This window comes from Carettochelys insculpta, chromosome 13, assembly GCF_033958435.1.
Source record: "Carettochelys insculpta isolate YL-2023 chromosome 13, ASM3395843v1, whole genome shotgun sequence".
Classification (NCBI taxonomy): Eukaryota; Metazoa; Chordata; order Testudines; family Carettochelyidae; genus Carettochelys; species Carettochelys insculpta.
In genome coordinates, this window is record NC_134149.1 from 2,201,077 (window position 1) to 2,228,369 (window position 27,293).

The following is a 27,293-nucleotide window of genomic DNA, read 5'->3' on the forward strand; positions in this document are numbered from 1 at the left end:
AGGCAAATAATTGGTCTATGTAATAGGCTTCAATTCGTTCGTCATTACAGTGACAATATTTCCATTGTAATGCTCCTCTGCATGGACAACTGCACAAGTAAAACGACAAAAGACCAACCACATGCTCTGAGACTGTGGTCACACAGAAAAGTGGTTCCAAACACAAAGTTCATGGTTAATTGGCCTCGTACAGACCCTAAGGGAACATATAATTAAGTCAAGAGGAGGAGGCTATTTCATTTGCTTTCTCTGTTCCCCTCTGTGCAGCCATTTGTATATGGGGAAATGTCTGTAACATGCGCGTGAGCCATCCTTAGGGGATGAGGGCCCAGAGCAAACTCCCTCACCCCCGGCACAGAAATGGTCACTCTTGTTTGGGTTTATTAACTTTGTGTGGGATGAAGAGATCTATATGATTATGCAGCCTAGCAGTGCCTGTTAGCAACTCATCAGCCTTAAGAGTCGTTGCTAGCATGCAAAACAAGTGCTGGTTGAGCCAACCTGAGGTGCAAATTCTGCTCTCAAGTCACTGTCAAAGGTGAGATTCTGGCGTGCTAGCACCCATCCTTTGCTTCATTTCGTTCCCAGCTGTACTCTCTGAAAAAGGTGTCTGAGCACTTACCGTTTCTGGAGCTGTGTGGCTAGTATAAATACTATGCAGACAGCCAAAAAACTTAGGAATATTGCAATGAGGATGAACAGCTGTTTTTCATCTTTTCGTGACACTGTGAAGACAACCCAAAAAGAAATAAAGGAATGTCTCTCTTTGATGCTAATTACATTGCACTGCAAAAACACTGGGGCCACAGACAAAAATCCCATTTCCCCGCAGTGCCCCTGTAGATTAGATGATGGCTGTTACTGCTTGCTAGTACTTTGGGTTAGACACATCCTGCCTGGCTGGGGGCTGTATTTTGTGCACCTGTGCTGCTCTCGGCTGAGCTAGGCTGTTTATGACCCACTCAGGTCAGATGACCCACCCAACTTTCACAAACAGTGAGGCTGCAGGCCCAGTGCTTGACGTCAGCGGCACTGTACTGAGCTGCGTGCACTGAGGGGGTTTAAGGTGCCACGATTCCTGTGTTAAACCTTTCAAATCGCCAAGGCGAGGAAGCGTCTCCCACAGACCAGTCGCTGTCTGAGTAGCCCAGGCAGTGGGAGGGGAGACAAGTGCCTGGCAGCCCCATTTCACTGCTGAGGAAGGAAGGCCAGAGGGGCCTGCCCAAGAATACACATAACACCTCTGGCACAGCCAAGAACAGTCTCCAGGGCACGGGCTGGGGCCCTCCCCACACCATGGCCCAGCCCCTCCCACCCTGTGCTACAGGGGGCACTTGGCAGCTCTTTATAGTTAGGACGCAAAACAAGTACCATGATGAGCCCAGTTTTAAATTCAGCCCAGAGGGGCCCTGTAACCATCACCTCACCTAGCCAGAGAACAAAGCCAGTGTGACTGGTCAGCCAGCCTGTGGGAGCCTGTGCAGCTAGAATGGATTAAGGCGTAACCCTCTCCCCAAAATCATCCAGCCTTCCGCCGCATCTCCCCAGCGTGCTGGCTGCAAGGGCTGATGGGATTTAGTTCATGGGAAGACACAAGGTGGGGGGAAGGGGTCTGGATGCTGGATACCCTGTTCCAAAGGCTGGGATGTCTCTAGCACTCGGGGGGACAGACCCCCCAGCCCTTGGTCCAGATCCAGGCCCTGAGGCTCAGGGCTTCCCTCCCCAGCATCCGGCCTGTGGCGGGGTTGGGGTGTGGAGCCCTGAGCCGCATGGCCCAGATCAGGCCAACTGGGGCCAGGGCTGGGTCGAGACCATGGGCTGTGCTGGCGGCAGGGAGTGGCTTGGCCCCCCTCAGCCCGGGCAAGGGGCAAGGGACGGGGCAGCACCAGCCTTGGCCGTGCTGCCCTCAGGGGTCCCCCGCTGCTCTGACTCTGGGGGATCGTCTCATTTGTGCCGACCCCGACTGATTTGTCTTCAGGGCACTGGCCCCTGACCTGCAAACGGCTCCGCCAGCCCAGCTGCGGTGGGGGTGGAGCCGCGCAGGGCGAGGTGGAGCCAGGGAGAGAAGAGGCAGCAGCGAAAGGAAGGGGGATGTTCCGAGCACCCCTCTGGTAGTGCTGACTTCGCCCTGCACACCCCAAAGAGGCAGTTTCCTGCCAGTGAAAGTGGGGGGCTGTGTGATGAGTCAATCGTCTTCCATGTGCGTGGGTGATGCAAACCCATTGGGACCAGAGCCTGTTCTTAGTCCCGTGTTAGGCCAATAACAGAGGCCAGCCCTGTGTGGCAGCTCAGCCTGGCTCCTACCAGAGAAGCACTCCTGGCTCCAGTCACTCCAAAAGCCCTTGTCGGCGCAGAACACGCTGTGTTTCCCTCGGACGCGGACGCAAGAGAAGTGGCTTCCGTTGGGCTGCGAGAAGGTAAAGGTAGTTTCCGCTTGGACGGCCACAGCCTGGTGAACCAGAGAGCACACGGAACAGAAAAGGGAGATGGCGTGTGTGTCACAAGGCTTGGGCCAGGTCCCTGCCCTATAAACTGACATCAGGAAAACCCTCTCGCTCAGGGACATGAAAAATCCACACACTCCCACCCCTCACCCTGAGCAACACCATTTTCTCAGCCTAACCCCCAGGATAAACAGCGCCAAGGGGCAAGGCCCTTCTGTCACTATGGCTACTGCCTCTTGCAGGTGCAGATTAATCCCTTTTCTAGGTGCTGCTTTGTTTATTTTAAATGCAAAATGTGACGTCCTTCTACAAACCTAACCTGAGTTGGAGAATCATAGAACCCTGGGCCTGGAAGGGACCTCAGGAGATCACTGAGTTCAGCCCCCTGCCTAAAGCAGGATGAATCCCAAGTAAATCAATTCAGCCAGGGCTTGGTCAAGCCATGATTTAAAAACCTCTAGGGATGGAGATTCCACCACCTCTCTAGGCGTCAAATGCATGAATGAACCAGCCTGTAAATATGGGCCGTGCATGGGAGCGGCGTCTTGCCAAGTGGGCAGCCCTCCTCAAAGTTAACCAAATTGTACCTTATAGCTTGCCAGTAACTTGCGGCTGCTTCTCTAGCAAAATTAAAATGAGCCTTGCATTGGGCCAAACCCTGAAGCCTTTACTCAGGTGACAGGCAGATGGATTCCGGTGGAAGATTATTTTGGATGCTTGCATTGGGAAGTTGCTAAAGTGGTCTTGTGGGGCTGTGCACAGCAGCAGGTCCTGAGGACCACCCCCCCCAGTCTAAACCACAGACCAGAGCAGGCAGCAGGGAATCTGTGTAAACACTAGGTTTGAACCCAGATCTAAGTCTGAGTGAATGAGGGGCCTTTGCCATGAAACCGGCTTCACTGGAAGGAAATGAACATCTGGTGATAGAGGGCCCCCTAGAAGTGAGACTATGCTGCTCCCCAAAGGGCCTGCTCCCTTCCCAAGCCGGGAGGTAGCTTACAGTGGCTCCCCTCCAGCCATTCGATCACGGAGCAGAGCTCTGCCCCCTTCACGCCTTGAAGCCTGGTGCTCCAGCCATGGCTGCCTGCTCCCCCTGGGCTCCCATCCATTCGAGTGCTGGCTTAGGGGCTAGTCAGAAAAGGGGAAGCTGTGGACCAGGGAGTCCTGGCTCCCTGAGCTCAGCTTGGAGAAGAATGGATCTGCTTTCATACCCATTCACCCCCTGCCCTGCACAAAACCTTGCTCCTCACTGCTGTCTTCTCCCAACAGATGGCCGCTACTGAGCCTTCCCACTATTCATTTTAGGGCTGTTTCTTCCCTGCAGCAGCTTCCAGTGTCCCCATCCCACCCTGACAGTGCTATTATGAGCAGCCCTCTGCTGGTCCCAGAGCCTAGGTAAGAATGCAGTGTGCGCAACAACTGGTTCCCTTGCATACCACCCAGTCTGCACCAGCCTTGCCATCCTCTTCTGCCAGCTGCACCTCGTAGTCCAGGCAGTGGGGGGGGCTGCCCCCAGCCGGGGGGCTCCACGTCACGTGAATGTCCTTGTGGGTGGAAATGGAAACCGACAGCTGCTCAGGTGGAGATGGTTTGACTGAAAAGGCAGAGACGTGATCAGAGCTCCCCTTGCTCCTTTCAGCGTTGTTTGCACTTCAGCAGCCCCCTGAGTTGGTCGTCCCTGCCCCATCCGCCTGACTGCCAGGTGCCACCCAGGACATGAGCCGGGGGCCTTTACACTTAACTTTGAGTGCCCAGTGTGAAATGTTCTCCATCAGAAACTGGGGATGGGACTTCAAGCTTGCGGAGACCTGGCAATGTATCTGAGATGTTACTGCGGCTGACAAGGCATTGGTGAGCATCAAGTTCAGGGCAACTGCACCTATGTTCCCCTCCCTGCACCCACAATTAGACCTGTGGCTGTCCGGCTGGAGATGTGTGTCTCTCTCTCTCTTGCTCAGAGTATTTCCAGGCTGAATGGCTCCCTGCCTATACCGCGAATCTCCCCCACAACAACAGGCCTGCTTTACGTTCCTCCTCAGAGACAGGAAAGAGTAGAATTGCCATGGTTAGCCTGCCACACAGCTTTCTAAGCAAGCACACTTATTCCCAAATCAGAAGCATAATAACAACATAATAAAAACAAAAGAACCCATGTGCATGTTCATAAGCTTACTAGATGTCACTTCCATGCCAACAAGGGCTCTGAGTGTTTAGCAGGTCTTCAGCACCCCACCCCCAACTGATTTCCTGCAGTTGTCAGTTCATAATCCCTGATCAGCACCACACTCCACTGGAAACCCACTGACCACTATACTTACCTACACGCTTCTAGCTTCCGTCCTGCACACATAACTAGATCCACTGTTTGCAGTCAAGCCCTTAGGTACAATCGCATTTGCTCTGATCCTACTGACAGAGACCAAAACCTACAAGATCTCTACCAAGTATTCATAAACCTGAATTAGAACATAAGAACATAAGAATGGCCATACTGGGTCAGACCAAAGGTCCATCCAGCCCAGCATCCCATCTGCCGACGGTGGCCAATGCCAGGTGCCCCAGAGAAGGAGAACAGAAGACAATGATCAAGTGATTTATCTCCTGCCCTTGTTCTGAAGGCCAGGGCACCATACTTTATCCCTGGCTAATAGCCATTTAGGGACCTAACCTGCAAAAATTTATCAAGCTCTTTTTTAAACCCTAATAGAGTCCTGGCCTTCACAGCCTCCTCGGGCAAGGAGTTCCACAGGTTGACTGTGCGCTGTGTGAAGAAAAATTTCCTTTTATTAGTTTTGAACCTACTACCCATCAATTTCATTTGGTGTCCCCTAGTTCTTGTATTATGGGAAAAGGTAAATAATTTTTCTATATTCACTTTCTCCACACCATTCATGATTTTATATACCTCTATCATATCGCCCCTCAATCGCCTCTTTTCCAAACTGAAAAGTCCCAGTCTCTCTAGCCTCTCCCCAGATGGGACCCATTCCAAGCCCCTAATCATCTTAGTCGCCCTTTTCTGAACCTTTTCTAATGCCAATATATCTTTTTTGAGGTGAGGAGACCACATCTGCACGCAGTACTCAAGATGTGGGCGTACCATAGTTTTATATAGGGGAAGTATGATATCTTTTGTCTTATTATCGATCCCTTTTTTAATAATTCCTAACATCCTATTTGCCTTACTAACTGCCGCTGCACACTGCGTGGATGTCTTCAGAGAACTATCCACTATAACTCCAAGATCCCTTTCCTGATCTGTCGTAGCTAAATTTGACCCCACCAGGAGAAATAAAAAAACAAATTGAAAGAGCCAGACGAATACCCAGAGACCAGCTACTCCAAGATAGGCCCAAAAAAAGCCGAGAACAGAACACCACTGCTCATCACCTACAGCCCCCAACTCAAACCACTGCAACGAATTATTAAAGACCTCCAACCTAGCCTTAATCAGGATGCCACACTCCAGAAGGCCCTTGGTGACAGGCCTGTTCTCTCCTACAGACAACCTCCCAACCTTATGAGAATTCTAACCAACAGCCACAGTCAATACCGCAGGAACACCAGTCCTGGAACTTTTCCTTGCAACAAGGCCTGTTGCCAACTTTGTCCACATATCTATTCTGGAGATACCATCACTGGACCTAACCAGGTTATTCACAGAATCATGGGCACATTCTCATGTTCCTCAACTATCATCATATATGCCACCATATGCCAACAATGCCCAGATGCTTTGTATATGGGACAGACTTCAAAAGCTCTTAGACAAAGAATTAATGGGCATAAAAGGAACATAAAACCACTTCTGATTCACAAACCTGTCAGTCAACACTTTAATGGAGTGGGCCATTCTGTTAATGACCTGAAAGTTTGCGTGTTACTGAAGAGGAATTTTCACAGCAGTTTGGAAAGAGAAGCTGCTGAACTCTCTTTAATATTCAAATTTGACACATTAACACATGGGAATTTTCTAGGTCATTATAGGGGCTCTTATGCACACTTGGCATTATCTAATTCTTGACCCTCCCCCACCCCTCTGATCTCTGATTTGCTCACCTGGATATTTTTCTGATTTGTCAACCTGGATACTATTTTTGGTTCTCTGTGCCTTAAATATTGAGTCTGTTCTGGTCTGGCTATGGTCTGAAGAAGTGGGTCTGGCCCACAAAAGCTCATCACCTAATAAATTATTTTGTTAGTCTTTAAACTGCTACTTGACTGCTTTTTTGTTCTGATAGTATATAGACTAGCACGGCTTTCTCCCTGTTACGAATTCAGTGAGGTTTGTCCGGGATTAGTGCAAGACTTTGCCCTGGCTGTCGCTGTCAGCATGAGCTTAGACCTGTGCAAAGGCTTGTAGCAAATCTCCAACTTGCCACTCCTGGTTTGTGTGACCTTGCTGTTGTGAACTTGGGTGCAGAGATGCCACCCCCACGCTGGCAGAACACCCTCCCTCTGCTGGAGGATTTGCCCTCTCCCATGTGCATTTGGTGTGCAAGCATGAGGAGTCACAGTGTTTCCTGCCTCCTGGAGGGCAGGGACAGGCTGCCGAGGGGGAGCAAAGAGGACAATTGCCCCTGGGCCCAGTGAGTTAAAGGGGACCAGGGCTCTGGCTGATGCTGTGGTAGCAGCTTCTGAAATCCTGAGCCTTTAAATTGCTACCAGAGCAGCACCGCAGCTGCCACGCCAGTGGTCCCTGTAAGCTGAGCACCTGGGCAGCCACCCAGCTGATTGACAGAGTGCCCACAGCCGGCAGCATTTCTACTGGGGGGTGCGCCTCTGCACACATCCCCATGCACATAAAATTTATTCTGCTCATGGATGGAAAAGACCGATAGGGACCCCTGCTCTGCACAGCTCTCAGAGCTGCCCGGGGAGGCAGGGACACCTCGCCACATGCTCCAGGCAAGGCCAGGGCAGAGGCACAACAGCCTGGAAGGTGCTGACGGCTGGCTACCCTGGATCCTGCCTCTTCAGCCCTCTGCCTCTCCACTCCAGCCCAGATGGCTGGTGTGGCTGTCAGCTCCCCTGGGCGGGGACAGCCAGGCCCTATGTTCCTCTGTTACCAGCATTGTTAATTATTGCTCTTTTCTTAAGTAAGTTTTTACCATGGGCCCAGACTGTGCCAGAAAGATATGCACGTTGAAACCAATGTCTGTGCATTCGTGAGAGCATTCTATGGGAACTGCATGGCGTAACACAGTCCACAATCTCTAGAGCTTCAGGTTCAATGGGAAACCTTCCAGGGCTTAACATACCTGCTTATCTAACCAGCTTTGTCCTGTCACATTAAGTGGTATATAACAGCAGCAGACTGCTTTGTACCCTCTAAAATAAAGCAATGTCTTGTGCTCACAAAAAGTAGAGCTGGACGAGAGCCCTGGTAAGCAGAGCTAGTCACAGAGTGGAAAAGGACAGAAGGATGGAGCTTTCGCTGTCAGCTTCCCATTTAAAGAGGCTGCTTTTCATCAGAAAAAAGAGACAAATAGAAACGTTGGCTGGGTTTCCTCAGAAGCCATGGCTAGGGCCCTACCAAAGCCACACCTCTGAAAAATGCATCACAGACTATGAAATCTGACTGTCCCCATGAAATCTGCTATCTGCCATTGAAAGCTGGTTCTTGTAAGAGAGACCAGATTTCACATGGCTGAGTGGGCAGAGGGTGGTGGTCACTGGCCAGGAGCCTTGTTGGCAGCATGGCATGGTATTGCTATAACCTTACTTCTGTGCTGCTGCTGGAGGCAATGCTGCCTTCAGGGCTGGCTGCCCACTGCCGAGGCAGCAGCTACCCTCCAGCCACCCTGGTGTGAAAGCAGCAGTGGAAGGGTAAGTGTGACAATACCACAGCCCCACTACACCAGCCTGGCCACCCCCCTCCCAGAGCCCCCCTGTGATTCAGAACCCCTATGTTTACAACACCCTGAAATTTATGATTTAAATAGCTGAGATGGCTGGCACAGGAAACGTACCCTTAAAACCACTGGGGTCATGACACCGGACCCTCCTCTTGGCCTGTCTGTTCCCAAGTGCTGCGGCACAGCAATCAGAACTCAGTGGTGTTCTACTGACAAGGTGACTCAAGCCCAGTCACACTCAGACTTCCCCAGTAGAAACATTCTAAGTGACCTTCTAATGCAACCAGAGCTAAAAGGCGCTAACTTCATAGGTGACCTGGAAATACAGAAACCTTAACAGCCCCCTGCTTGGTTATGTGACCTGGGTTCTGTTACGTCTCCCCCACCTCTAAAATACTGACTGACTCACTCATGGGCTGTAGTGACTTCTTCCACATGACACTGCTTGAGGAGAGAGATTGTTATCCCCATTTTACAGGTGAGCAAATAGGGCTGCAGAGCTGGTGAGCACAGTGGAGAGTGAGTGATTTTTTTCAGTGTCCCATCTATTTAAAAAAAACTAGCTCAGGTCAACTGAAACAGAAAATTTTCAACAAATTTGGCCCTTAGAGTAAATTAGAACCAACTGGCTTCTGGTGAGACAGCCTGTAATTGATGCATTTTAAATTTGCCCAGCACTTTCCCCACATTATAAGCACCTTTAACGCACACACAAGTGTGGAAGTATAAGATGTGACATTGTACATAAAAGAGTTACATTGTAAAAAGAAATTAAATCACACTATGATACAATGTTACTTCTGAGCTCAAGAAGGGGAAGTTATGTTGATACTGTGTGTAGGAATGTAGGGTGGGTTTGGATGGAGCCAGGTGTGCCTGGGAAAGCAGAAACCAGAGCAGTAGTTGCTAGACAGTAATTAATTAAGGTAACCAGGGAGTCATTGGCAGGGGATTGCTAAGGGTCATATGGAAATGAAGGTATGTGACTGGTCTCAGGGACTATATGGGGTGGGTGTGTGTCTCTTTTTTTCAGTTTTTTCCCTTTGTCTATTAACTTGCCTTCTTGATCTGTATAAATTAAGAGACCTGAGCCCTGGGAGGGGACTCACTTTTCTAAATGTATTAGCAGAGCAGCTTTGCTAATAAACAGAGTGGTCTGACAAATTGTGAGTCTTGAGTCTAACTTTGACACAAGTTACTGCAAAGCTTGAAGACCTCAGTTCAGTACCAAAGTTAGCCATTCAGTAGTACTACCCTGCCAAGACCATAAACTTACCTCCAGAGGGTGAGGCTGAATCCTAAGCTGGCATGACCAGCATAGCTTCACTGCTTTCTGATTAGAGCTGTGAAGGTCCAAAGGGACCATTATGATCATCCAGTTTGGCCTCACTCTGTGAATCCTGCATCTAGCTTAGTAGGCTGATCTGGAGCTGACATTTTACAGAGACATTCAGGTGTGGTTTAAAGCTGGCAAGTGATGGAGACTGCACCAAAGTCTTTGGTAAGCAGATTGTAAGGTTACTTACCATCACACTGACAGACCATAGAAACCTGGCCCCAAGACATCCACAAAACCTTCTTAGGCTCCCGGCCTTCATTTACTACCCCTCCCGCCGGCCAGCCTGCAAAAATAGATGGGGGAGTTGTTATTCTTACCTAGATTCTGAAGATGAAATGTGAAGTAGGAGGGTCTCAGCTCCAAGAACTCAGAAGAGCCATTAACACAGACGTTGAAATCCATGTATTCTGCCTGCCTCAGGTTTTGCAAATTGCATCCAACGTTTCTTCCATCTGTCTGAACATAGTCACTGCATTGCTTTGCCTGATCCAGCCCTTCATACCTGTGCATGAGTTAGGCAATTCTGTTACATGCTACATTTAAATCAGGGACTTTTAAAAATGCCTCTTCCACACTTTAGTCTTCAGCAAGTTCTGGCAGGTCACAGACTAACACAGTATTCCTCATCCAATGAGTCAGTGGAAAAAAACGGGACAGCCATCACACTCCACACCAGAATGACCTTTTCTACCCTTACAGTGAATGAGTACTAATGGCACTATTTCTTGAGCATATAAATTATCCATCATGTTCAACACGAGCCCTCTGGTTCCCTGGCTGATGACAATGAAAAGATATTTGGACCTGAAAGCGAAGTCATGTTTTGTTTCCTGTCTTATAAGGGTTATGATTAAAAACCGTTGCAGCTAATCAGTGAGTAAACCAGAGACAGTAGGAAAATCTTGTCACTTGAGCCACTCTTCTGTAAAGTTTCCAGATAAACCAAATTAAAATATATTTACCAAGAAGGCGATGACTCAGTCCGCGCCTAGTGACTAACACACCTGCAGCCTTGGAAAGAGCCCAGCTTATCGGGTAGGCATGGTGGGTGGGGGTCACAGATAGTGTCTGAGGTGCTGCCGTTTGGCTGCATGTTAGAACATGGAGCCTGCACCATTTACGGTTGGGAGCTGAACATACCAAATGCTCGCTTGTGCACCCAGGTCACACGGCGCAGAAAGCTGGCAGAGGAACACCTCCCCAGACACAAGGCAGCCAAGGCCCTGAGTCTGCTGGAAACCCTGGAAGGCCCATTCACAACGCGGCTCTCAGATGGGGAGAAACACGTGCCCTTTATTTTGAGCTACTCCACCCTGGGGAGATGCTACTGTGCCAACTGCTACTGGGTTGCCAGCGGGGATGCGTCCCAGGGCTAGCGAGCTGAGCCCTGGTGTGCGGCCCCACAATGCCAGTGCCATCAGCTCTCTGGGATGATGTGGGGCCTGGACCTGGTGGCTGGGGGCCCTCCTGTATCGTGTGCACTGTCACAGTGAGTATTTGTGCCGTTACCTCTCCTAAGCAAGTGACAGAGTAGCGCAGCATCAGGAATGCCTCCCTCACCCTCCAGCCAGGCCCAACGCAGGCCTGCGATGGCTGCTTCTGGCTTGCCCGCTCCCACCCTCTCCAGCTCCCTGGGCTGCTTGTAGGCATGTCAGGGGCTTCCCAGCACTGCCTGCAGTATGGGCATACCAGTGGGGCACGGGCCTGGCGGGGACGTGGGGGTGGCTGTGCTGACTCCTATGCTGTTGGCCAGTGGCACAGACCCCTCTGTAGCCCCGCTAGATGTGCTATAGGCTCAGCAGCTATAGCAATGGGCGGGGGGGGTGTCCTATGTAACTATGCCTCCCTCCAGGACTCCCTAGCGCCCGGCTCCAATCAGTCCCTAAGAGCCCACGCTCTACAATCAGGTTTGATCATGTTTGGCTAAAAGTATGTGGAAGCCAACAATTGGACAGGCATCGGTGCCCTATTTGCATAAGGAAAATAGAGCAATGCTGTGCCAGTAATCTCCTGGCTCACTTTTTCATTCCTTCCAGCAAACTGATACTGAGTCACTAATTCGCTTCCATGCAGAAGTCCAACTTGTATTTTCCCAAAGCAAAGACAGCTGCGTGGCAGCCTGCGGCAGGTCGGTCAGATTAACTCCACGGAAGGAACAGCTGGATGAAGCATGAACTGAGGGCACTTGTCTGGCTGGGCTAGCATCTCTGCTCTGTCACAGCCCCCCAGCTTTTTTCTGCCGCACATTCTGGGACCTCAAGTGGCCAGGGCATGTAGGACGATAACATTAACCTTCCAGTGAGGCTGCGCACGAGGACTGGGGAACTCCAGCCGGTTCCCACTGAACTCACATGCACTTGATGTTGCAGACTGCAGAGAGGAGTGACTGACATGCCTGCATCCTGGTGGGAAAGGCATAATGCACACGGCAGGGACAGAAAGCACAGCTCGTGTGGAGAACAGGGACCCTCAACAGGCGGCAAAGAGGAGACTGCACTTGTAAACTTACCCTGGGGAGCCACTGGAACCATGTGCAGCTGGGCCTGGGTGCTGTGTAGATCTGTACTACAGGAGCCCTTCACCTCCCAGCTGAGCCATACCTTGCTGTGTAATGCTCCACAGGAGGACCCAGGATAGTGGCTGACAGAGGAGCACAGCTCCTGAAGAGGCAGTGAGGGGCAGGGGGCAGAGGCGTGGACCTCCCAAGGATGACATGTATGCAGTGAATCCCCCAGTGTCTCTGATTCTAGGCTTAAACCCGGAGCTGGCCTACAAGGCGTGGGAGGGCAAACCCCACCCAGTCTGCTCTACTAGTGCCCTCTTCTGTGGGGAGAGGCGATCTCACCCTTTAAAGGCCACCCAGGATGCCCTGGGGCCTCCCTTGAGCGCCTTTTGGATCTTGGAAAGTTTAGTGGTTTTAGCCCTGGGCTTCAGGGTGACTGTGAATCTGTGCCCATGCGTGGCCCTCTGTGCAGCTGTTTTACAGGGACCGGGGGGCTTTGCACAAAGCATGTCATGCGAGGTGGCCTTTAAAAACGCATCATTTGCTGACTGTAACTGTCCTGGTCCAATGGGTGTGGCAACACTGCATAGAAGAGGATAAGATGCTTCTGAATAACAGTAAAGAGACACCTTCCACGTGTGGTAAAGCTGGCACAAATCAGGTCCTCAAAGACAAAAGACAAATAGAGACTTCAGCCAGGTGCCAACAAAATCGAAGGGCCCAGCACCTGGTGAAGCGGTCGCTCTCTGGCACAAAGACAAAATCTACGCACTGGCAAAGGAAGAGGGAGCTCCCATCCCCCAGGGACCTGGCTATTTAAAGGGGTACAGGGCTCCTGGCCACAGTTACCTCTACTGCGGCAGCAGCAGCAGCAGATGAAGCCTGGGCAGTTTTGTCAGGGCAGCGCCAGCCACAGCCCTGGCCTTCCACCAGAGGCCCTGCTGCTTCCGGCCCTCCAGACCAACTTCTCACCCCCACACCTTTCCCAGGGGTCTGCCACATCTTAGCACTGCCCTGCCATCCCCACAGATCTTCTGTCTCCTGAACTGCGGCCCGAGTCAATTTCCAAAGAAAAGGGAACAGAGGACCCCCATGCTCCTTTTGCTCTCTGCCCCAACGTCCCCACCGTCCAAAGGACAAGGAAATGAAAGCTGAACTGGGGGAGAGGTCCTGACCATTAGGAGTCCATTCAGGAAGACTACGGCTACACTATCTAGTTATTTCAAAATAACGTAGCTGTCAGCGACACTGTGCACACGCTGTTCAAAGTAAGTTTGAAACAAGGGGTGCATTATTTCAAAATTGGTAACCCTCAAAGAGATAGGAATGACACCTCTTTCGACATTGCTATTTTGTAATAGGAGCTATTAAGACACGGAATAGCGTTATTTCAAAATAAGCCCTAACTGTGTCCAATGGCACTGTTTCAAAATACCTTTTGTGTGTAGTTGTGGCCTTTCGAAATAGAGATAGTTCCAAACAGCTGTTTTGAAATATCCTGTTTTGAAGTAGGGCTGCAGTGTGGCCTAAGACTGCTAGCTTATGTGATGAAAGAAACTTTTGCTTTGAAGTCATTTGGCTTTTTAAGTTACATATTAATTGCATTTTACTTTTTATTTTCTTGCAACCAGAGCCGAGGAAGTGGCTCTTACCTATGAAAACTCATTACCTATAAAGAAATTTGTTAGTCTTTAAGGTGCCACAGGACTGCTTGTTTTTTGCAAAGCTACCACCTAACACCACTACCCTTCCGAGTCCTGACACCAGTTGTGATTTTTACTCTTCATTTTGTGTAATCACTTACAATCAATCTTTTTAAATTAATATATTCATTTGATTGTTGTACCTAAACCAGTGTGACTTTGGGTTGATGTGTTTCCGAAATCCCACTGGGGCAAAACCAGCCTTGTGCATATCATTTATCTATTAATAAATTACAGACCTTATCTGAGCTTGTATTGCTCAGGAGATGGCTGGGCTGTACAAGATGCACATTTCTGGGGGAAAGTCTGAGATGGGACATTTGCTGGTGTTGCCCTGCAGTGTAATCCACTGGTGGCTGGTGGAGTTCCTTTTAATTGTTCCATCCAAGGGCAGAATAAATTCTGTTCTGTGCACCAAGGCATGTGGAGATGCACACCACCAGTAGAAACATGTGGTGCTGGCTCTGAGCTCTCTGTTAATCAGCTGGGTGGCACCTGTATCAATCCTGGACAGCCGTGCAAGCGCTCAGCTTACAGGGCCCACTGGTGATTGGCTATTGCGCTCCTACAGTGTGGCTGAGAGTGATTTACATGCTGGAGGCTGTGTGTGGAGAGCCACAGTGTGGGTGCTCACAGGGAAGCAGTGTAGAAGGCACCCCAGGCTGGGAACTGAGAGGACCCAGTTGTCCCTCAGTTCAGATTGCGCCCTGCAGAATGCCACAGAATGCCAGGCGGCAGAGCATAATTCTCCCTATGTGACTATACTCTGCTAACTGTTGGGCAGTAATGCTGATTTAGAAAAATGCTTGAGCCGCAAAGTGCAGACCCAAACCCAAATCGTCCCAGGGCCATTCAGTCCTGGGGGTTTGTCCAGGCGAGTTTAGAGACAGGCCTTCAAGCTGCAAGGTTTGTCCCCAGATCTAGGGTCTGGGGACTTCCAAACTTGGCATTTGGTTTGGACACATCTCTGCTGGAATCATTTGACACAAAGGCTGTTTGCAGTAGCTCCAATCCTTGGATGTGTTCTCCATTGTGTGTGTGGCTTTTACTGTGAGTCAGAAACAACGAGTCCCTTAGCTACTTAAGGACTTACAAATTTATTTGAGCATCAGCTTCCCTAGGTGAAAACCATGGAGTGCATCTGATGAAGTGGTTTTCACCCACAAAAGCTGATGACCAAATAAATCTGTTAGTCTTCATAGAGCTAAGGGACTCCTCATTGATTTTGTAGACACAGCCTAATGGTCAACCTCTCTGAGACTTAGAGTTGTGTAATGGAGAAGCCAGCCCAAAGCCAGAATTGTCACTGTCTGTCTGTGTGTTTCTAGTGCACTATTCACCCTGCTTGCCTGCCACCCACCTGCTTTCCCACCATACTGGTACCTACCAATAATAGAACTCATAACATGCCCCAGGAGCAGCGAGCCGGCCTGGCTGCCATGTGCATGTAAGATACTCCCAGTTGTAATAGACACAGTGGAAGTCTCGGATCTGGGACTCCAGTTCACCTGTGATTGGAAAAGGAAACAGGATGTTAGTACTCCATGTGGGCTGAGCAGAGAACCCACCTTCCCACCCTGTCTGACTTCTCTGAGCCTTCGTGTGGACCAGGGTAAACTGAGCAATGAAGAAAATTTGATAGTGATCATCCCAGGGACTCATGGCAAAACGTTTCATTTTAAGTGACCCTTTGCAAATCAACCCTGTTCACGTGTATTTGTAATGGAAAGGTGCATAAGTGACCCTGGCCTAATGAGCCAGCTCTTCCGGGATTCGATTTCACATGCCTGGTAGCAACGTGTGAAATCGACCTATCGAGGTTGGCAGTTGACCCCTGTGCTCGTCCACATCATGGGGAGTAAGGGAGGTTGATGGGAGAAACTCTCCCGTTGACCTGCCTCGGTGAGGCCAGCCAGACAAGTTGGTCGCAGATAAGTCAGGTCTAGCTATGCAATTGCCATAGCTGGAATTGTGTATCTGCAGTCAACTTACCTGTCTAGCGTAGCCCAAGCTTCAGACAACTCCCTTCCCTGCCCTGCAACCCTTTGCAAAGGGCTTCGAGAGGCAAAGGCGAAAGGTGGTGTGTGAGCACGACAGTGCTATTGTCAGTGACGGGGGAGCTCCCGCTCACACTCTTCCCACCTGGCAGCCCAGGGGTGGGGTGATATCAGGCCAGGGTTCTCCTGTGGTGGGTGTGCATGCAGGGAGGCTGAGCCAATGTGCTGCCATCAGGGCACAGGCCTGGGATGATGGGCTTTTAAGGCCATGTCTATACGGCGATTAAACCCACAGCTGGCCTGTGCCAGTTGACTCAGTCTCACAGGGAGGGGGGCAAGATCAGGGGCCATTTAACTGCTGGGTAGATGATTTGGCTCCAGCTGTAGCCCAGGCTCTGGGGCTGTGCAAGGTGGGATGGACCCAGAACTTCGGCTGCTCAAAGCCCAAGTCAAAAAGCCCACACTGAAATGACGTAGCGTTGGGAGCCCAAGTCGGTAGGCACAGGGCAGTCATGGGTGTCTACCTGCAGCAGACAGACCCTAAGTCCACAGCCCTCTGATAAGCAAGAACAGTTTGCTCAGCAAAACCATGGCCTTGCCTGGCACAGAACAGGTTTTGCCTCCAGCCCCTACCAGTGCTCTTAGTGCACCTCCGGGGATGGGGACATCCTGGAACTGCAATGACCTTCCAAAGGAACATGTAGGGTCAGCCCAGATCATTTTTCAAGGGAAGTCTAAGGCTTGGCCAGGTGATGTGTGGAACAGCAGCCTGTCCCTGACCTGGGGATGGAACCTGGAAAGTAGCATGAGTCCAGTCGCTCCCAACTTCGGAGTCATTCATGCACCGGCCCTCCAGCAGAGTCTGGACCTTGACTTCCGTGGGCTTGCTGAGATCAAAGTTATCACTGTATTTTAAATGCTTTGTAAAAATAACCTGGCAGAAGACAGGTGACATCATGATCAACTCACAGTCCTGGTACTGGTTGCAAAGTTGCTCTCTATGCTGTACTGTATTATACACACCCCACAAGAGTCTACAGATACAAACATGTACACGCTTCCCATGGGGATGATACCGAACTTTTTCATTCCTCCTGATTTGCACTGTCAGGGGCTTCTCCAGCACTCCACTCTTCAGTTCTCTGCACTCCCCTCTCCGGCCATGGCGCTCCTTCAAGGTGCCAAAGCAGAACCCGAAATTCATCCAAACGGATCCCAAGGGACAACTGCCCCTGCATCCTGGGTCAGTCACCAGCACCAGAAGTTACCGGGAATGTGCATGAACTTTCCCAACAGGCAATTATGGAACAACCTGCCCAGAAGGAAAGATTCTTCCCCAGCGTTACTGCGGCAAGGTGCCCCTCAATCAGATCATTTCCTCCCTTGGGCTGGGTCTCCCAGGAGCAAGGACCACTTGAAAGCTGAGGCTGGGGGCCCAAGAGCAGGAGTCCCTTTGCAAAGTGCAGAGCTTAACAAGGTTGCTATAGCGCGTGCCAGTGCAGATTAAAAGGGTCTGGTAACCCACCAGCTGAAAGAAGATGAGACACACAAACCTGGATTCCCTTTTAACTTTATCTTCATAGGCAGAGTGCAACCAATTGATCTATGAGCTTGCCTACGCTGCCCCCGCACTCGCCTACGCTGCCCCCGCACTCGCCTACGCTGCCCCCGCACTCGCCTACGCTGCCCCCGCACTCGCCTACGCTGCCCCCCGCACTCGCCTACGCTGCCCCCGCACTCGCCTACGCTGCCCCCGCACTCGCCTACGCTGCCCCCGCACTTGCCTACGCTGCCCCCGCACTCGCCTACGCTGCCCCCGCACTCGCCTACGCTGCCCCCGCACTTGCCTACGCTGCCCCCGCACTCGCCTACGCTGCCCCCGCACTCGCCTACGCTGCCCCCGCACTCGCCTACGCTGCCCCCGCACTTGCCTACGCTGCCCCCGCACTCGCCTACGCTGCCCCCGCACTCGCCTACGCTGCCCCCTGCACTCGCCTACGCTGCCCCCGCACTCGCCTACGCTGCCCCCGCACTCGCCTACGCTGCCCCCGCACTCGCCTACGCTGCCCCCTGCACTCGCCTACGCTGCCCCCGCACTCGCCTACGCTGCCCCCGCACTTGCCTACGCTGCCCCCCGCACTCGCCTACGCTGCCCCCGCACTCGCCTACGCTGCCCCCGCACTCGCCTACGCTGCCCCCGCACTCGCCTACGCTGCCCCCGCACTCGCCTACGCTGCCCCCGCACTCGCCTACGCTGCCCCCTGCACTTGCCTACGCTGCCCCCTGCACTCGCCTACGCTGCCCCCTGCACTCGCCTACGCTGCCCCCGCACTCGCTTATGCTGCCCCCGCACTCGCCTACGCTGCCCCTGCACTCGCCTACGCTGCCCCCGCACTCGCCTACGCTGCCCCCGCACTTGCCTACGCTGCCCCCCGCACTCGCCTACGCTGCCCCCGCACTCGCCTACGCTGCCCCCGCACTTGCCTACGCTGCCCCCGCACTCGCCTACGCTGCCCCCGCACTCGCCTACGCTGCCCCCTGCACTCGCTTATGCTGCCCCCGCACTCGCCTACGCTGCCCCCCGCACTCGCCTACGCTGCCCCCTGCACTCGCCTACGCTGCCCCCGCACTTGCCTACGCTGCCCCCCGCACTCGCCTACGCTGCCCCTGCACTCGCCTACGCTGCCCCCTGCACTCGCTTATGCTGCCCCCGCACTCGCCTACGCTGCCCCCCGCACTCGCCTACGCTGCCCCCTGCACTCGCCTACGCTGCCCCCTGCACTTGCCTACGCTGCCCCCGCACTCGCCTACGCTGCCCCCGCACTCGCTTATGCTGCCCCCGCACTTGCCTACGCTGCCCCCGCACTCGCCTACGCTGCCCCCGCACTCGCTTATGCTGCCCCCGCACTTGCTTATGCTGCCCCCTGCACTCGCCTACGCTGCCCCCTGCACTTGCCTACGCTGCCCCCGCACTCGCCTACGCTGCCCCCGCACTCGCTTATGCTGCCCCCGCACTTGCCTACGCTGCCCCCGCACTCGCCTACGCTGCCCCCGCACTCGCTTATGCTGCCCCCGCACTTGCTTATGCTGCCCCCTGCACTTGCCTACGCTGCCCCCTGCACTTGCCTACGCTGCCCCCTGCACTCGCCTACGCTGCCCCCGCACTCGCCTACGCTGCCCCCGCACTCGCCTACGCTGCCCCCGCACTCGCCTACGCTGCCCCCTGCACTCGCCTACGCTGCCCCCGCACTCGCCTACGCTGCCCCCGCACTCGCCTACGCTGCCCCCGCACTCACTTATGCTGCCCCCGCACTTGCTTATGCTGCCCCCGCACTCGCCTACGCTGCCCCCGCACTCGCCTACGCTGCCCCCCGCACTCGCCTACGCTGCCCCCGCACTTGCTTATGCTGCCCCCTGCACTCGCCTACGCTGCCCCCTGCACTTGCCTACGCTGCCCCCGCACTCGCCTACGCTGCCCCCGCACTCGCTTATGCTGCCCCCTGCACTCGCCTACGCTGCCCCCTGCACTTGCCTACGCTGCCCCCTGCACTCGCCTACGCTGCCCCCGCACTCGCCTACGCTGCCCCCGCACTCGCCTACGCTGCCCCCGCACTCGCTTACGCTGCCCCCGCACTCGCCTACGCTGCCCCCGCACTCGCCTACGCTGCCCCTGCACTCGCCTACGCTGCCCCCGCACTCGCCTACGCTGCCCCCGCACTTGCTTATGCTGCCCCCGCACTCGCCTACGCTGCCCCCGCACTCGCCTACGCTGCCCCCGCACTTGCCTACGCTGCCCCCGCACTCGCCTACGCTGCCCCCGCACTTGCTTATGCTGCCCCCGCACTTGCCTACGCTGCCCCCTGCACTTGCCTACGCTGCCCCCTGCACTCGCCTACGCTGCCCCCCGCACTTGCCTACGCTGCCCCCGCACTCGCCTACGCTGCCCCCTGCACTCGCCTACGCTGCCCCCGCACTCGCCTACGCTGCCCCCGCACTCGCCTACGCTGCCCCCGCACTCGCCTACGCTGCCCCCGCACTCGCCTACGCTGCCCCCGCACTCGCCTACGCTGCCCCCTGCACTCGCCTACGCTGCCCCCCGCACTCGCCTACGCTGCCCCCGCACTCGCCTACGCTGCCCCCGCACTCGCCTACGCTGCCCCCCGCACTCGCCTACGCTGCCCCCGCACTTGCCTACGCTGCCCCCGCACTCGCCTACGCTGCCCCCCGCACTCGCCTACGCTGCCCCCGCACTTGCTTATGCTGCCCCCGCACTCGCCTACGCTGCCCCCGCACTCGCCTACGCTGCCCCCCGCACTCGCCTACGCTGCCCCCCGCACTCGCCTACGCTGCCCCCGCACTTGCTTATGCTGCCCCCTGCACTCGCCTACGCTGCCCCCGCACTCGCCTACGCTGCCCCCTGCACTCGCCTACGCTGCCCCCGCACTCGCCTACGCTGCCCCCGCACTCGCCTACGCTGCCCCCGCACTCGCCTACGCTGCCCCCTGCACTCGCCTACGCTGCCCCCGCACTCGCCTACGCTGCCCCCGCACTCGCCTACGCTGCCCCCGCACTATGCTGAGCCCTTCTGGCTCAGGGGTGTGCAAAAGCACCTCCAAATGCAGCAAAGTACCACTCTCAGCTACTCCCCTCCTGGTGGTGATTTACCCAGCACACGGGGAGAGCTCTCACCCAGACCTGGTGGTGATTTGCCCAGCTCACAGGTAACACCGTTTATCACCCACCGACGCATATTTCAGGAAGCCTTGCAGCAGGCCTAGCTGCCTCCTCCTTGCAATACTGTAATGTGGTCAGAAAGTATGGCTGGCCTAGAACAAACCGTCTCTCCAAGCTAAGCGTAAAGGGTAATAGAAAACTGCCACCACCCTGGGTAGAAGAAGGATCACAATGTTATGGGACTGACTCAGATGTCATTTTGCATTTGTAAAGCACTTTTCATGCCAATGGCTCATCGGTGCAGTCTGCAGAGAGAGCTCTGTAGCCAGACAGCCAGCCCCCTCTCAGACCAGCATTGCTGGGAACACAAGGGAGCCAAAACAACACGGCACTTAACATAAATTCCAGCACAGCCTTTGAAGCTGTGAGAAGCACAGGTGTGCTGCTGCAATGTGCCTCTGGGAACATATACAACGATTAGGCTCACAGCAGACAGAGAAGCTGTGACAGACATGGCTCTTAGCCCCTACTAAATAACGTGATGCACACACACCCACATCCTAGGTGGGAAAATATTTACCCTAATAAAAGAATGTCCAGTAGTCGAAACTTATTGTTTCTCTCCCTTGCAAGTGTAAACTACTCTTGCGAGAGCTGGCGTCACCCAGACAGACCAGCCCCAATTTGGCATAAGAAAGGAGAAAGAGAATAAAGGAGTACAGAGGTATAAGTATGGGACCTACAGCACCATGATTTTTGAGTGCTTTTCACTATCTATCTGCTGGTCAGATAAGTGACAGCCTCCCAAGGCTTCTGCAGCTAAGAGGGTCCCTGAGCCTTGTCCCTTATTCGTCTTTCCGCGGAACTGAGTGACCGATCCTGGCTTGGCACCGCTGGAATCGAGAGATGCAAGGAGGGTAAGAAGCACCCACACCTGATCTCCTATCTTTAGTGTACACATATTTTGAAATAGAGCTCTATACTTTGTTTTCTTTCTTTGGGATTGTAGCTTCAGCTTTGTAACTTGTTTGTGTGTGTAACATCTATACATTTAAATAAGTAGGCACTAGCAATTTTGTAACCACATGATTAGAATCTAGTTTAATAAATTTTGGTAACCATTTGTGCATAAGCCTGACTTGTTTCTCTGGTTTACTGTAAAGCAGCCAACACAATTAAAGAACCTCAGCCGTTTTGGCTATAAAGCCTGGCCATTAGGTGAGAGTACTAAGAGCCTAGCGTTGAGTTGTGCCGCCTCCACGGGGCAAACTCTTGGGGCGCCTGTCAGTCAATCCTGACTGCCCACTGCGAAGGGGCTCTGAGCTCTAGCAGTTAAAGTCACGGGTGTGGAAAGGCTCTTAGTGCTGCCATTGGGGCACCTGTCAGTCAGTGTTGACTGCCCACTGCGAAGGGGCTCTGAGCTCTAGCAGTTAAAGTCACGGGTGGTTAGGACCTTGGGGCATCCGTCAGCCTAGCCCGGGCTGCCCGCCGCGAAGGGACAGTGCGTCCTAGCGGTTAAAGTCACGGATGGTATAAAACGGGCATAGCTGGCACCTCACCAAACATCCTTGGCCATTGGCTAACAAGCTTCCTCACCCACTGAGTATGAGGCGCCTCGGCTATGCCCAGTCGGAAGCAGCTCTATACTCAGTCCCACAGGTTTTGGCTGCTGCTGTTAAGCCGCAACATATTTTCTAGCCAATTGTCTGGCTTATGTTTCTACACCGTTCATCATTTTTGTTTATTGTTAGACTTCCTCAGAGAGAGTTGCTTTAATTATTTTACCAGCTTTGTATCGTTAACACTTAAAAAGCATAGTCAACAGCTGGAATGCAGACGAAACAGTAGCAATAGTCTGTATGTCATACAAGGTGCTCCCTTACCTTCCACTCTGCATCCCCTGCGCTGCGGTACTTTAACTTGTACTTTATTGTACAGTGCTCCAGGACGAGCAGGGCAGGTGGCGGCTGCCATTCAATGTAGAGATAACCTAAGCGGCCAGGGTCGATGATCTGCAGATTGCCAGGGGGCTCGACTGAAACAGACAAAGCAGGCTGGCTGAACTAAGGTGGTTTAGAGCAATAGCAGCCCTTCCCCTGACACAGACGCCTCGCCTTGTGCCTGGGCACAGCGCCTCTTAGCCGCAGACTCTCGAAATGCTTTGCACCAAGTTCACGGCCCCACCATAAACCTGCAGCTGCCGCTGGAATGAAGCGTGAATGGCAAAGGCTCAGCACGAAGGGTTTTCCTGGTGGTCAAGAGCAACATGTGACAGTTCAGGGCAGGTCACTCAGAGTGTTGGGTCCCTTGAAATGGTGAAGCTTTGAGGGGCAACAAACTCAGACAGGGCACTAGGTCCATAAATCTGCTCCTGAGACAAAGGTTATAGTTTTCATGTGCCCACATCCAACTTCCATGCTGACGCCGCCTCCTCCAAACACACACCTGCACAGCCAGGGAAGACATCTCTGAAGTGGAATCATCCCTCCCTCCTCCCCATCCCTGATCAGCTCTTGCTGCTGAATCTTTTATGAAGCAGCCCAGCTCTGCTTCCCCCCCGATCACCAGCATTGGTGAGTTCGGATTGTGTGACAAACAGCTCTAGTAAAACCAGAGGAAGTCAGATTTAGTCTCTTTGGGTAGAGCATGCAGTAGCTATCTAATGTCAGAGCGATGAGACCCATCTCTCCTTACATCTGCTCTTCAGCATATTAGACTTCAGTGGGCCACAGGGATTGGGGGCAGGCTGGAACACAAACCAAAATCAGTTCTTACTCTGGGCATCTTCCACCGCACAGAAGTACTGTTATTCCTATTATCAGTCCAGCTTTTATGAAAATAATGTAAGAGAAAAACTGCATTATCGTAACAAATCAGAGCGCCTTGAAGACACTTTTGGTGTGTTTCATAAAATTATAGAGCTTTCTACTGAGAATGCCGCTCTCTTTCTCTAGGATTTCTGAGATCTTTTATCTTTACTAACTCAGTCCCGTGTCATGTTCCCTTATCCAAGGTTTCTTCCTTCTTTGCGCAGTCCGGAGATGCAGGCGTGCAAGGGGGGGGAAAGTGAACAGGGGGTTGTACAGATTCAGTTATGTGACTTGATTTACTAACGGAGAGGTAGCCATGTTATTCTGCATTCTGACAAAACAAACGAGCAGTCATGTAGTACTTTAAAGACTAACTTCTTCAGAAGAAGTGGGTCTCTCCCACAGGAGTTCATCACCCAATAGATCATTTTGTTAGTCTTTAAAGAGCTCCATGACATGATTTAGTGAGAGCTGCCTGGCATTGGCTGCACTCTTCGGGGAAATGCACGCCTCCAGGCCCCGGGGTTTTGTGCCTTCCCGTCTGCCTGTCTCTCTGCCAAGATTTGCACATGCTTTCCATTTTCATGCAGCCTCTGGAAAATGATCTCCAGGAATCTTTCAATGGAAGATGATTTCATAAATCAGGCTTGTAAGTGGTCCCAGGAGCCCTTGCCAAGTCACAGCTCAGAGAGTATTGGTTTTTTCAGACCAAGCCCTCCAAAACCACAACACAAAGCCTCCTGCTTCAAGCCCCATAATTTCCCAATCCGCAAAACAGGAGCTGCTCCGTTTAGATCAGTGGTTTTCAACCAGTGTGCCATGAGAACTGTCCAAGTGTGCCATGAAACTTTGTCAATCTCCCCTCGCCTTGGCTCTTTGCAGAGCCGCCAGTGGGGGAATTTGATGAGCCCGTACCAGCTGGGCTCAAACAGCAAGGCTGCCTGAGTCCCAGCTGGCGTGCAGTTGGTCAATTTCTTCTCCCTGGTGGCTCTTTGCAGAGCTGCCGCGAGGGGCAATGCTGACCTTGCAGGAGCCTGTTCATGCTGCGAGGCGCCTAAAATGCTGCTTACAAACCCAAAAGGGCTAGTGGGGAGCCCACCTCCTCCCTGTTGTGGCAAGAGGGGAGGGTGGAGGAGACGGGAACATTTTGCTCTGATCCATTGAATTTCATTCATTTATCAGTTCAATTACTTAATAAAATTATATTTTTAAAAACAATGTTACAGATGTGAAATTCATAATGTGAAAAGATTAAATTCAGACGCCTGACCTGAGTACTGCATGTGGAAGAGATTTAGGGGTATGGGTAGTTAAATTAGTTGAGCTGGGCAGATTTTGCAAATGTGGCTGTGCTCACCAGCCAAGCCGCTGTGTTCTGTGGTGGATTTGTAACGTTAAAGCATTTGATCTTTGTTTGGCTTGTTGTATGCACTGCTATGCCGCAAACCTGTCCAGTAAGACCATAACCGTAGTAAATGTAAGTAAGTGTGACGTTAATGGGCAATCTGGTGAGCTGAAAAATGTGTGTGTGCCATGGAATTATTTGTTTTATTGAAGTGTGCCGTGTTACTGAGAGGGTTGGGAACCACCGGTTCACATGGCACAGCCTCAGCCTGTGACCTATGAACTCAGACAGCCAGATTTACAGTGTGATTCACAGCAATAGGGTAAGAGGGGCTGGAAGTAAAGTTAGAGAGGTATCAAAGCATGATGAGCCTTAGTTCCTGGGTTGGGTACACTCAGTTCACAAGTAAACGGATTCCTTACCCCTTCCCAGCTGCTAGCCTGGTGCACCCAGAGCAGCACCTGGTCTGAGAGTTACACTGGGCTCTTTCTCGCACCAGTAATCTGAGGTCCAAACCAAGAAATTTGGTCCCCCTTGTGTAATCTCATGTAGTCAGGGAGGACCTGGCAGATACCTGTGCAGCCCTCTTGCCTGCAGCAAGGTTGCACAAAGGTAATTGCCTTGAATTGTTTGCTGCATGCTGGTGGTTCATAGGGAGGAGATGACTCCAGCTTGCGCTGTGTTGGGTCTGCTAACTGGGTTTCTGGTTACATCTACACTATGAGATAAATCTGATTTTTTTATACATTGTTTTTAACCTCACTTTTATTAATTTGAATTTGTATCCACAAACCATCGTTTCTCCACGTCAAGTTTCTGTGTCCCCATTGCCCTAGACAAGTTCGACAGTGTGAGCAGTGCATTGTGGGTACATATCCGTCAGTGCCTTAGCCCCCGTTGCGTGTGGGTGTTTCATGTTAGAATCCCAGATTGCAACGCACTGTCCCAGAATTCAGAGCACCCCGTAACAGAATTCAGCCCTCCCCCAAACCTACCCGGGTTCTCTGTGCCATGCATTCTCTGCAGATATTGGCACAGCAGTGGGCAGCTGCACTACCAGCCCTGTCCACCCGCACCCAGTTCCATCAGCCACACATCCAGACCTTTATATTTGCGGGGCTGGGCGCTGCAGAATTCAAATTTTAATTCTAATTCAATCAAAAATTTGCAGGCTTCCTTTGACCTTCTTCCTGCACCCCTGGAGGGAGAGCAGTGGAGAAGGAAGCGGCTGCACATGGAGGGTCACCACTTAGCTTTGTGGGATACATACGGGACACTTTTGGAGGCTAATAAATTTGAACTAAAGACATGGCATTTCAACACTGGCCTTTAATTGAAATTTTAAATTGAAATTGATGCTATACTCCTCCAATAATAGCCGCCCTTTGTTGTTGGTATTAGGGCTCACTAATTCAAGCTAATGGTATTTACAGTGAAGACAATGACGTTTTAGTATCGAGCTACCTCCTTTAAATTTGATTTTATCTTGCTGTGTCGACGCAGCCTCTCTGAGCTAGCTACACTGTGTGGACACCCTGCAGCAGAGCAGGTAACCGGGCCACCACATGTCCTCAACACAGAGAACACTCCACGGAGTCCTGGTGTAATTTATTGCTCCCTGGGCCAGCTCCAGGGATCTAATCCAACAGGACAGGACCGAGTCTCGAAGTCACAAGGCTCAGTCCCCTTCCAGCATTTCTTTATGAGAGCAGAAGAGAAGCATTTCCATTCCTCTCTACACGTACTCTTTAGCCGCAGGTGTGAGTTTATCATGCACTGTGCTGTGATCACAAATGAGCATTCAGTGCTAGAAGAAACAACTCATCTGTCATTTCCCATCAGGCTGTAAATTAGCCCCACCCACCAGATTAAACTCCTACCTTTGGTTTCACGCGGAAAGGCTGTGGCGTATTGTGCTGGGGTATCACAGGTGCAGATCACATTACAGCAGCAGGAAATATATGTATTATACTTCAGCCTTGGAAGCCCTGGCCTGCTACCAAAGAGATTAACTGCAAAGCTCCTATGGAGTATTGCAGCATGCTGACCCTGCCCTGCAATTGGATCTGTGTGTGTAAACACGTCAGTGGGGGCCACCCATTGGCAATGGCAAAACCATAAACTGCTAAGACTTATGAATCATCCTCATTATAATTTAGATGTAGTGAACCCTAACTCTTGGCAGGCAGCAAGATGAGACGATCTGGGTGGTCCCATCTATCCCTGTGCTCTGTAGACTGGTCAGGACATTTTTGAACAATATTTCATCTGACATGAGCATTAGTCAACAGTGTAATCACAGATGCTCCTTGTTTACCTGACATCTGGTGCTCCGAGGAACCTCTGCAGAACCATGCTAGGATTATGGTGGCAGCACAGATCCACTGGATGTCCATATGTGTGGAAGACTTCAAAGCTTCCCACTGGGATGTGGATTACGCTGGGAAAATATTTGCACGCGAGAAGCCTACAAAATAAGCCAGGTCAAAAACTAGTTAAGGCATATAACCAGCTACAGTGGAGAAGCAGATTTCTGCCTGCCTGGGGAGCACAAGCAACAGCCTCACAAGCATTTTACCACTGGTGATATGAAAGGCCTGTCGCTGTGTGCGTCTCAGGA

The 27,293-nt window shown here is 52.3% G+C and overlaps 1 protein-coding gene across 1 annotated transcript; it reads right to left on the reverse strand.

The window, feature by feature from the left end:
* Positions 1 to 618: 618 nt before the first annotated feature.
* Positions 619 to 27,069, reverse strand: IL13RA2 (interleukin 13 receptor subunit alpha 2). Its single transcript, XM_075008127.1, has 8 exons — positions 26,991 to 27,069; positions 22,402 to 22,553; positions 16,625 to 16,778; positions 15,235 to 15,355; positions 9,959 to 10,143; positions 3,881 to 4,038; positions 2,305 to 2,449; positions 619 to 725 (listed from the first exon to the last, which is right to left on the reverse strand). The coding sequence occupies exons 1-8, from the start codon at positions 27,067 to 27,069 to the stop codon at positions 619 to 621; spliced, it is 1,101 nt and encodes a 366-aa protein (XP_074864228.1).
* Positions 27,070 to 27,293: the final 224 nt, after the last annotated feature.